At 42.5% G+C, this 12080-nt stretch overlaps 1 protein-coding gene across 1 annotated transcript; it reads right to left on the bottom strand.

The window, feature by feature from the left end:
• Window positions 1-556: 556 nt before the first annotated feature.
• On the bottom strand, window positions 557-10895 carry LOC121671692 (C-C chemokine receptor type 1-like). The gene is made up of 3 exons (XM_042043751.1): window positions 10793-10895; window positions 4290-4453; window positions 557-3644 (listed from the first exon to the last, which is right to left on the bottom strand). Exon 3 carries the CDS (start codon window positions 3631-3633, stop codon window positions 2563-2565), a length of 1071 nt encoding a protein of 356 aa, XP_041899685.1. The 5' UTR covers window positions 3634-3644; window positions 4290-4453; window positions 10793-10895; the 3' UTR covers window positions 557-2562.
• Window positions 10896-12080: the final 1185 nt, after the last annotated feature.

Below are 12080 nucleotides of genomic sequence, written 5' to 3'. Positions count from 1 at the left end.
GGGAGAGAAGGAGCTGTGGATCATAGGCTGAAAAAAGGAATGGGCACAATGGAGCAGGGAGAATGACATGGTGAAGCAGAAGCACATTTCCATATTGAACTTTGAGGGCTTACACATAAAACTTGGGACACCAGGCACACTGCTTGGCTTGCACCACTCTGTATGGCGCAAGGAGATCTGAAATTTGCTGCAGAAAGTCTATGGAGGATCCTGTTTTTATCCCAATATTAATACAGTGATATCTTTTATTGCCCTCTTTTATTCCCTCTCTTTCCCTATTTATAACACACACAACCCTGTTTCTCCAAATCTCACTCATTTAAAATCTGTGGCCACAGATTTTTCCAAAGCTATTGTAGGTCACTCTTCTCAAGCTTGATGGTGGATAAAAGCTGTGCCAGCTGCAGTAGCTTCTGGACTGGACACACAGTTCTCTGTTTGCTTGGTTTGAAGTGTGGTATTGCAAGTGCCCATGGCTGTGTCTTTTTCCTATCTCCACTCTGAGAGCAGAGCCAATGCCTTTTTGCTTACAGAAGAGAACATGGGCTGCAGGGTATACACAGATTTCCAGACACTGATTTTATTAATTTCACTGCATTAACATGAAAACAGGAAGAAATTTAATTCCAGCAAGATAAGGATTTACAGTAAAACACAGCAGTAGAAATATCACCATTACAGGAGGATTTGTATTGCACTGAACTAATTAATGCTCTAAAATTATAAAAGTGCTTTCACCTTGTTTCAGAAAAAGAAGTAGAAAAGAAATGAAAACTATTATTTCCAAGCAAGAAAGTTTACTGTGAGTATAGTTTTTGGTCTTTTGTTTAGTCTATCTGTGGCTGTTAACTTCAGAAGGTAGCGACCAGGTAATAATAGCTGATAGGAGAAGAACTAACAATTAATAGAAGCATTGCCCGCACATTTTAAGGCAAGAGGAGGAAGAGTATTTGCACCATCTAGATTAAGGGATCTGATGACTAAATTAAGAGCCTGGCATTTTCAGTTTCCTTCCACAGTTAAAGACACTTAATCTTCCCTGAGACTATTTAAATCCCATGTTTGCCTCTGGCTTAGGCACTTATTCTCTACTGACCAGTGTGGGACCTTGAAGAGATTTGCTGTTAACGGAGGCATCTGCATCACGTGCCTGGTGTTAAGTAGCGTGGAATTCCCTCTGGTGTCCTTACATTGCTGGAGGTTAGTTGAACTTGCCTCTCCAGATATCCATGAGCCAGTCCTTGTGTGCATGAGCAGTGCCCTTCCACGGAAATGGAGAAAAAACCAGAAGGACAGCTCCCTCGCATAAGGAGTGCTCACCTGCACCTCCTTACAGTTTGAAGTAAGAAATTGTCTGCTGTGTTCCTCCTCCCTCTTTTTTGCTAACCCCATGTCCCTAGACTTCCTCTTTCTTTTACAGGGAAACTCTTAATAGTGGACTGAATGTATGGCCATAGTACACCAGTAGGCCAATGGTCTTTTGTCTTCAATCAGCACACAGTTCTCATTGAGGCACCAGTTGGCTAGAGGCAGTCTTCTCCTGGGGAGGCAAGAAGGTATGCCTTGTCTGGAATTGGCTGCTTTTGCAGGTCCAAGACCACTGTCTTCCTAAAAGTGTATCCCAAAAGTCGGACTTGCTGTGTGTGTGAAGAGTGTGTTTTTCCCATGCAGGAGCCTAAACTGACACACCTGTGTCATGTGTTGCCATGTAAACTCTTCTTCTGCACTTGATTTACCTGTCCACAGCTAGGGAGGCCTGGTCTCAGTACTGTGGTCACAGTCTCCCGAAATCCTTCAGAGGGTCCTGATATTTTTCTCATACAGAATCTTGCATAGCAAATACCAAGGTAATTTTCATTCGGGTCCTGCAGGTCTTTGCTGAAGTGCCTTTATTGGTTTAGTGGGGTTTTTTTCTTGAAGGGATATGACTTGTCAGAAACAAGTTCATGCTTTTTAGGAGTGCATCATTATCTTATTGTGCAGTCAGTAAACTTGGTGTGTGCAGTTACTCGAAAAATTGCACCCACAAAAATCACAATGTTGCTGATTAAAAGCACACTTTGGAAAATGTCAGCACCTGAATGGTGATATGTCAGACATAAAATTAAAAAGCAAAAATCAAAATAACTTAGTTATAACTGTTAAAGGATTATGTTTAAAAATGACTGCACTATTAGCTAAACAGGTAAATCCTTGGGTTAAGTGGTCACAGTAAGATCTTGTGAGATGACCTCTTACTCCTTAGACTTTTCAGTGTTGTATTCCTCCCCCCCCGTAAATCTCAGTGGATAGATTTTTATAAAAAAGCACAATCATAATTGTCTGGGTCCTATTTAAATCTTGATGTGACACAGCTATGCAGTTAATGCTTCCTGGAGAACTCATTGATTCTCTTAGTTTAGCAATGGAAAATTCTATAATCCCAGGCAGCAGTTAACCACAAGAATAAGGAGGTCATCCAGTTTTCAGTAGTGGTTGACATTAAGATCTCAGATAATGTCAGGCACGTCTTAAGGCAAAGCAAGTGATGCAAAATTTACCAACTAATATTCTGATGTATTTTTACAGTCCAGTAGAGACATCGTGCTCTGCAGTGGATTGTGTGAATGTGGAACTGACTCTTTCCAATTTTTCACGGTAAAGACTTGGACATTTTTTGCAAAGGTGAGGTGCAACATGCTTTCGGAAAAAGGTACGAAGATATGCCCTAAATTTTTCTCCAACAAATACATAGATCACAGGATTGATGCAACAGTGGATCATTGAGATTGTTTCCGTCACTTGAATTGCTTTCTCCAGTTGACCTTTGAGTTCACAATTTGGGATGAAAAGTGAATTTTGAAATGTATGCAAAAAAGAAGAAATATGGAATGGTGTCCAGAAGATGAAGTAAAAAATCATGATCACAAAAATAAGTCTGACTGCCTTCTGTTTTTTCTCATTCTTAGATCTCAATAATGTTTTTAGAATTTGTGTGTAACTGAAAATCATAATGAGCATTGGAACAATAAGTCCCAGGATATTCATCTTTAAAATAAAGGAGTACTTCCAATTTATTGTGGAATCACTTGGATAATGAGCACTGCAAGTGTAGCCTGAACTTTCCTTCTGAGTTTTGTGAAATACTACCCCAGGAACAGAAATAAGAACAGCAACAGCCCAAATGACGACGCTGGCGAGGATGCCGTAGGTGACTGTCCTGGCTTTCAAAGCAAACACCGCGTGCACTATGGCCAGGTACCTGTCCAGGGTCAAGAGGATTATGAAAAAGATGCCACTGTAGAAGCCAAGAAGGTAGACACCTGACAGAATTCGACACAGTGCCTCCCCAAAAATCCAGTCATGAACTGCGTAATAAGCCCAAAAAGGGAGAGAAAACACAAACAGCAGATCAGAAATTGCCAAGTTGAGCAGGTAGATGTCAGTCATACTCTTCAGCCTCTTGTATTTTACCAGGATAAGGACAACAAGCATGTTGCCTGTCAGGCCAAATATCACCACTAAAGAATAAAGAGGTGGCAAAAATTTTGCTGCAAAGTGCTTTTCCTCAATTCCCATGCATGGTGTCGAATCGCCATAGTCAAATTCTGTTGTCACTGCCCAGTCGGTGAAGTCTGTGGTTTCATTTGCCATGGTGTATTGGTCTGGAAAGGAGAAAAAGAACACATTAAACTAGAGGAATCTCCAAGCTTTGCAGTGAAGAGAATGAAACATGCTGATGTTCCCTTCTGAAATGCATTTTGCTGATGAGCACAGAAGCACTACTATGTCAAGGTGTGAAAGAGAATGAAATTGCAGAGCTCCTGGGAAACCCACCCACACAGCTGTGGAGTCACACTGGTGCATGTTGGAAGTGTGCTGTGTGTCATTTCCCACGTGTAAATTATCACATGCATTTTTCCTCCTCAGCAGAGCCTGTCAGCTGCCTGGCCTAACCAGACGGAGAGGACAGATGAATTTAATGAGTTGTAGGTAGTTTGGGGCTCTTGTGCTCATCAGTGGCATTCCAGAGGAGTGTAGAAAGCCAGGAAGGCAGCCTCAGGAAAGCACAGTGTCTGGCATGCAGAGCATAGTCTTGCTTCTCCTTGGGACCTGGCCACCTGCCCATAGTGCCAGTCCATCCTGTAGCCCTTACCCACGGAGGACCAGGCACTGGTCAGGTGTAAATGGTGCATGCAAAGGCACTGTGACATGGGTGAAAAACAGCTGACTTCAAGCACTTCTTCAAATTGCTTGTGACTTCCTGGGAGCCTTAATGCCTGTGGGAATCAGGACAGTACTAAACATACCTGCCTGGTGGACCTGCTGTTGTGGGTGTTGCAGAGTGGAAAGTCGGCAGTGTTGAACTGGGTTAAAATGGCAAGCACTGTGTCCTTTAGAGAGTCCGGGGCAGGTGTAGGCAGTGGAAGTGTGCTGGTTTCAGATAGCTCTGGAATGAAATCAGTGCACAGTCCTGTAGAGAGAACAGACAGATGAAGACCTTGGCAAATGATGCAAAAGATGAGAGTTGCTGTTGGGGTGGCCTCTAATACCTGTGTCTGTTGTGGTACCTTCCTGTCAGCTGGAAGACCTCCCACTGCTGTTTGGAGATATAAGGAGTTTTGTTTCCTTATTTCAGTAGTTTTTTACAGCCATTATTCAGGAGCTGCAAAGTTTAGACTGGTAGAGTGTCTTGGAGGGAGCACAAAGGCAAAAGGCAGATATGGCCATAGCTAAGAGTGTGTACTGCAGTTTTTATGTGATGTTGTTCTTCAGCCTTTCTCAGTCAGTGCTCCCAGTAAGGCAACAATGAGGAAGTGCAAGGGTTGTGCAAACTCTCTGTCCCTTATGTTTTGGATTGGACTGTTGGAGGGACTGGACTTCCCCTGCAAGAAAAAATCTGGGTGTCAGCCCCTCCAGTCTTCAAAGCCTCCCCTTTTCCCAAGTCCCTGGTAGGACTGTGAGCCAGATGCAGAAGCACAGCTTTGTGTAACTTGGTCTCTGAAAAGCTCAGGACAACTGTCTTCTCACAGACCCCCAGAGAACATGGTAGAACTCCTCTGTGTCCCATGAGAAGCTGGGCAGAGGATTTTGTGAAGATGGGTGTCACAGGGACAAAAAGTGCTCCCTGGTCACTCAGTGGGGAAGTGCAACCAATGCCTTTGATAGCCAGTCAAAGAGAGCTACTTGCTGTCTGGTTAAAGGGCTGCTCTGTCTTCCTGTGCCACCATGACTGCTTTTATCAGACACTTCATGGCAGACTGGTGGCTGCCCACGGCAGGGTGTTGGTTTTGAAATTAGCCTCTTCCTGGAAATGTCATGCCTGTTCTTAGACAAGGCTGAGACAGTGCTCCCAATGCAGAAGCGTTCAGGCAGTGCATGTGCCCCAGCTTGCTGTGTGATCTCTGAGTGCTCGTGGTTGTGCTCCTTTTCTGAATGCACTTTTTTCAGTGGTGTGGTCTGCCCTGTGGGATCACAGGCATCTTTTGCAGAGACCAGGCTCTCAAAACCACCTTTTCATTCTCTCTGCACTTGAGGTCTTCAAGTCTAAATGTAACTGAAGAAACTCAGCCCATGTCTGGAGTGACTCAGAGACAGGCCCCTGCTCTGCTTTTTAGTAGATAGTCAATTTAATTATGTGTTGGGCCATTCTGAGCTGCAGCACGTGAAATTTTTGAAGTGTCTTAAGGTCATGTCAGCTTATTCAGCAGTTTGAGTAAAGGCTGATTTCCTGATATGTCATTACAGAGCATTCAGGATCCAGAAGACATAGTTTTGATTTGTATTTTTATCTTGGTGGATGAATGTATAATACAAATAAACTTCTTGAACAAATTTTGTTGTTTACACAGTAGTAAAACAATTTTCCATGTGTGTATATGCACAAGTAAATATACATATACATACACTTATATATATAATCATAGTATTGTAGAACCATAGAATCATTTAGATTGGAAAAGACCTCTAAGATCATTGAATCCAACCATTAACTTAACATTGTCAAGTCCACCACTAAACCACGTCCCTAAGCATCACATCTACACGGCTTTAAATACCTCCAGGGATGATGACTCAACCACTTCCCTGGGCAGCCTGTTCCAGAGCTTGATATCCCCTTCAGTGAAGAAATTTTTCCTAATATTTGATCTAAACCTCCCTTGGTGTACTTAGCCTTGTAGAATCTTTGTGTTTGTATAAAAAGAAAGTAACTTATTTTTTTTCTTCCAAGTTTGGAACTTATTTTGAGTTGTGAACCTGGCAGAAAATAATTGTGAGAGCAACAAAACTAAAGTTAACTGACTCCCTACAGATTTGTCTCCTTTGCTGTCCAAGTCTTATATCCTGTGAGGGGTTAACCCCAGCCAGATGAGGCAGGTAAGGCCTCATCTAGTCACCTACTCACTTCTCCACAGCAGGATCAGGGAGAGAATCAGAAGTGCTGAAGAAAGAAAAACTTGCAAATTGGGAAAAAGACAGCTGAATAAGAGAATGAAACTGAAAAAACCCACAAGAGGTAATACAAAGACAAATGCTTGCCATGTACTACCAGGCAGACAGATGCTAGCCAGTCTTTGAGCAATGCCTACTCTGGAAAAACCTCCCTCTGCCCCTAGTTTTATTCCTGAGTGTGATGTAACATGGCACAGAATATCCTTTTGGTTAGTTTGGGTCATTTGTCTCAGCTGTGGTCACAAATCTAAAAGGGCTGTGGTCACAAATCACCATAAGGGCTGCTGGGAAGAAAAGTGAGTCCATTCCAGTCAGACCAAGTTCACGTTCCCACCACCAAAATCGAGCTCTTGCCCCATAGAAGTCACACTAATCCTGGCTAGAAAGACAGCATGTGCTGTGATTTTTTTATTTACTGTCTTTGACCTGATGGGAAATGACTAAGTATTTGCATGCTCTAGAAGTCAGATCCTCCTCTTCACAACAAACACAAAATACTAAAAATATTTTTCCGAGATACGTATTGAAAAATGCTTCTCCTTTGCACATAGGCAATATTAATCATAAATAACTCTAGAAAACTGGCCTGGCTAAAAAATTCTATTGGAAATTACTGGTTGCACTTGATTTTTGTTTTTTCTCATTTATCTGTAACCATATTTCTCATTTTAATTTTTGTGCAGAAAGAAGCATCTTCTGCAGAAGCTGTAGCCGTTGACGAGAAGTCTGGGTTTGGCTCTTAAATTATCTAGGTGTGAACTGATGCCTTAGGTTTTAATTTTTATATTTTTCAGATTCTGTACTGCTTAGTGTGTGACTCTGAAGTTTCTTGTAGCCTGCTAATTTCTGCTCTCTCATGCTAGGTAGACATAACAAAGCCTCTCTGGGCCTGCTCTCCAAGGACACCCAGACTCTCTTAGGCCCAAAAGTATAAACCAAAGACCCTCTAAGGGGGGGGAAAGCTGAGGGGAATTACATCATTAAACTGAAGCCTTAACTGGAGAATTAACCCTGCTATGCAAATGAACCAAACCTATGAAAGTGTGAAGAACTCGTGACCTGTCATCCATCTCGGGGTCCATCTTGGCAGTAGCCTCTGGCCCCCAGGGGGTACCTTTGAAGGCCTTTCAAATAAATACCTACCTTATTCCCTTACTCCTGTCTAGCCTCTGTGTCTAGGAGGTCTCTTAAGGCATCAGAACCTTCATAAATGGGAGTGTTATAGTAAAGAAATCTCCAGGTTTATTTCTGCTCTTGAGCTGTTTAAACATAATCTGAGCAATTCTGATTTGGGAATTTGTAATTACTTATTTGATTTATTTTCCTCTTTCTTTTCTGTCCAAAATTACACACAAATATTCAGAAAGTCTTAATTATTTTCATTTGAGGTGCTTTCTCATTTTCTGGCCTGCATGTGGCCATCAGTGCCCACTGTCCTGACCACAGTCTCACTGTTTCTGCATGCACAGGGTAGTTTTGGTTGCTAACAGAAATCCTGAATGATTTTTGCAAAAGAGAGTGACATGTCAAGCCTAACGTAGACATACAAGAGGAGAACTTTCTAATTTATCCTGTGTTTAACCACGTAAAAGTATCTAAATATGTGAGCAGTCCAATAAGAGGCTACTGTTATTTCCCCTTGCAGGACTGGTTATGTTCTGAGTTGCCAAAGAAGCCGGATACAGAGAGGTGTGACCAAGCCATGGGCCAAATACCAGCACCCTGGAAAAGAGTTCTTGCAAAGAACATCGAGTTACATCTTGAATGGGAGAAAATTTGGTTTACTGAATACTTGTAACTTTGTGAGCGCAAATAAACATAATTTCATTTCTGTAAGTTTTAACAAAGCTGAGCTTATGGCAACATCAGATGTTCGTGTAATGAAGATGTAGTGCTGAACCATGTCTTTCCAGATTTCTGTGTTTCAGCTGCTTTGAGAGAAGCCTCTCTAGCTCTTGAGCATTAGCTGCTATTTACAGCATGTCACTTTAAGCTAGAAAATGTCTAGGTGCTGGTAGGACTATCAGGTATTTCCAGGTCATTCAAGCAAAGGAGCTCCTGAGTTGCTACAGCAACTTATTCAGGGATGACATTTGTCACAGCCCAATGAGTGTGCTGTGCTCTAGAGGGGATTTGGACAAAGTTTCCTCTCAGAAACCAGAACTTGTAATAACTACAAGTTACAAGAGCATCTGTGCATGAATGGAGCTGCTTATCTGAAAACTGAATGACCTCCCTAAAGTTCCCTTAACCTTTTTGCAGTCTAAGACAAGATTGAAATGTATGAGTGGGTAACACAGCGCTACTGCCCTTGCCCTCACTCTCCTCCTTTCACAAATGCCAGCAATTTGTCATCCAGAGAAAGAAATTGCTTAATGACTTGTAGTCAGCTTAAAAGTGTGTGTCAGCAGCATCTAGGGCACTCTATGACGAGAGAGAAGTGCAACATAGCACTGAGTAATACTGAAACTAAAATAACAAAAAATAATACCACATGTTCTAATAGCAGGCTTTGCAAGAGATGTACTCAGAGTTTCCTGCTAACAGCTCTACCTTTTTATCTTTGCCTTTGACTTTCTAAGAGGAGCAGAACTTCAGAGAAATCTGTACACAGACACCTGCATTTGCTTGGAGAGCAAGCATAGAAGTATGAACTTTTCCTGAGTTACCAGGAAAGATGAAGGAAAAGATGGAAGTGTGAACTAAATACTCTGTGTAAGACTCTGAACTGATAGTTGCCCTCAAACACACCTTTTCATGTGGTAGTGACCACAGGACTTCCTTCTAGGATTTGACTGGGGAAAGAGCCCCTTTCAAAATTAAACCTTGCCTGGGAAACCTCTTCCTCTTTTATAACAGCTGAGCATTAGAAACATTCAGAATTACTTGCCTCCTAACTGATGGGGTTTTTTTCAGCCCTGCAAGGCTTTCAAAGTAAAATATATTCTGGGCTGAAAAGAACAGGCTTAATTCTCTGTGAGGCCTCAGGATCTGATTGTTTACATTCCCCATCGAAACCAGAAAGAAGGTCTGGCAAAAATTCTGAGCTTTTCTGCAGTTTAAATAGAGTCAGCCTATGGGTCCCAAGACAAAAGAAGTAGGATGTATTCCTACCTAAACAAATTTACAGTAAAAGAATATCACAAGCACTGAAAATAAATATTCTGAGAAAGAGAACCTTGAGACAGGTATTAGACATCTTCCTCCAAATCATGAGTATATATATACGTGGCCTCTTCTCTTCTGGAGGCTAACTTCTGGGCTAGTATATCTGTTAAGGGTTTTTTGCTGTGGTGTGGTTTGGGGTTTTTTTCAGTATCTGATAAAACATTGAATTCACAGTAATACAAGTACTAGTTGTAGTCACAACCATTCCAAGGATGAACTCAAGTACAAAATGGAAGGTTAATAGTTTGGAGTGAAGATTGCCAGCATATGCCATAGGGTCATGTGATGTCCTGTTATTGCTCTAAGGGTCTGCTCTCTCTACACTGAGAGGTTCAAGCCCCTGCTCTGTTGCTGTCAACTGTTCCAGGCTAATGACCATGCAATTATCCCAGGAATGCAAAAAAAGAGAGAAAGAGTCCTTAGTCTATTGTAGCTTTTTTGCTAATATACAAGTGGCAAGTCTCATTTATCCAAGCAGAGGAGCTCACCTTTCCTTGTGTGTGAGCAGAAAAATTCCAGTGTAGTACTGATGATTTTTGTTCATGTAAAACCTCATTAACAAAAATTGCAAGCCAGATCATGACTGGGTATAAAACCGATATCTCATTGAGATATAGCTGAGATATGGAGTACAGACTTTCTAATGTGGTGACTCAGAGACTTCACATTAAACAGAGGACCCATTTCCAAATATCCCTTTAAAATGTGATAATGAAACAACACTTTTAACAGATAAAATGCTTGAATAATATAGAGAAACCATGTGATACGATAGGGATGGAGAACACCTGCCAACTGCATCTGACACAGCAAGTTGTGACTTAGATATGGAGAGTTTAGGTTAAGTTTGAAGGATTTAATGTCTGACCAATTTTTATCCTTAGCAGAATGCAACTTCAAGCTATCGATCTCCTGGAACTGCTTCAAAACCCAGACCCAGTAAGTTTCTGGTACAAAAAACATTATCATTTTCTACATCAGTTGTCCAGTTGAATTCTCTACTTTCACATTTAGCCTTATCCCAGGCTGTAAGCTAGTTACAAGACCCAGTTGTTCCCAAAGATGTTACCTCTGCTTCCATGTCAGCTCTATTGCCACTGCCATTTAGGCACATATACTCCCCACTTAGTGGATTTCTCTTATATATACACACATTTTGATGTAAAGATAAGGAAAAAAATCAGCTACTCACTGTTTCATCAAGCTGGTCTAACTGTGGGTTCTTCTCCTTCGTGAACGAACATATATCTGAAAATAGGAAACAGCACTTCCTGTGATATGTTGCAAAATGAGGGTAAGCTTCTTCTTCTCTGAAAAAGCTTGGTTTCCAGGCTGAGGTCAGAATTGGTGGATGAAGACTTTATGGCTGCCAACCCAGCCATATTCTGAACTACTCCATCTCTAGAGGGTTAAGACTGGCTGATCAAATTCAATAAAATCCCATTCTCAGGTCAATCAGTATTTCTACCTGCTCTGGAAACTTCCAATTTCAATTTACTCTCTTCCAGTTTGAATCCATTCCATGCCCTTGTAAAAAGTCCCTCTTTTTTCTTGGAGGCTCCCTTCAGGTACTGGAAGGATGCAATTAGGTCACCCTGAAACCTTCTCTTCGCCAGGTTGAACAAACCCAATTTCCTCAGCCTTTTCTCACAGGAAAAGTGCTCCATCCCTCTAATTGTCTTGGTGGCCTCCTCTGGACTCTCTCCAACAGGTCCATGTCCTTCCTGTGCTGGGATCCCAGAGCTGGATGCAGCACTGCAGGTGGGGTCTCACCAGAGCAGAGCAGAGGGACAGAATCTCTCCCTTGCCCTGCTGGCCACGCTGTTTTGGATGCAGCCCAGGTTGCATTTGGCTTTCTGGCCTGCACATTGCCAGCTCATGTCCAGCCTCTCATCCATCAGCACCCCTGTCATAGGTTAGCAAGCTAAGTCTCGCAAGTGATGTTCTTCATACAGCTTCCTCTATAACCTGACAGAATCTATCAGTGGCCAGTTTGAATATGGACAATTCTTTAAGCCACTTAAAATTGTGACCGCCTCTGTGATCCACACTTAAGAATAGACGAACTCCCCCCCCAAGCTCTCTCTCGTTTCCAGCACTGGCACAGGTGGCTGCGGGGCCTGTGTGGGGGCCAGCGGGCCCGGCCCAGTCCCTGCTTGGGCCAGGCCGGGTTGGGCCACGGCCATCCTGGAGCCATGGGCCTGTTCCAGCCGTGGAACTCCTCCCACAGCCCTGCTGTGGGCAGCCGGAGCGGCTCGGCTCTCCCCCCTCTCCACTGCGATAAGAAACATTCCAGCTGCAAGGCTGAGGTGAGATTAACCCTTTTATTGCTGTGAAAAGCTGAAAACCTGAGGGAAGAGAAAGAGGAGATGCTTAAAGCTGAAATTCTGTTGTAACGCTATGATATATCAGAGTATCCCATTGTAATTTCATGAAGATATGGGGGGTGGAGTGTTCAACTCGTAAGCAAAAGCACCTGC

Source organism: Corvus kubaryi, unplaced genomic scaffold (genome assembly GCF_017639235.1).
Source record: "Corvus kubaryi isolate FWS band 111438036 unplaced genomic scaffold, C.kubaryi_AGA036_p1.0 37398, whole genome shotgun sequence".
Classification (NCBI taxonomy): domain Eukaryota; kingdom Metazoa; phylum Chordata; class Aves; order Passeriformes; family Corvidae; genus Corvus; species Corvus kubaryi.
The sequence above is the reverse complement of the archived record's forward strand: the minus strand, read 5'-3'. Positions and strand labels throughout refer to the sequence as shown.

Excerpts from the sequence above, each read along its gene's own strand:
- LOC121671692 (XM_042043751.1), bottom strand. The coding sequence starts at position 3,633 with ATGGCAAATGAAACCACAGACTTCACCGACTGGGCAGTGACAACAGAA.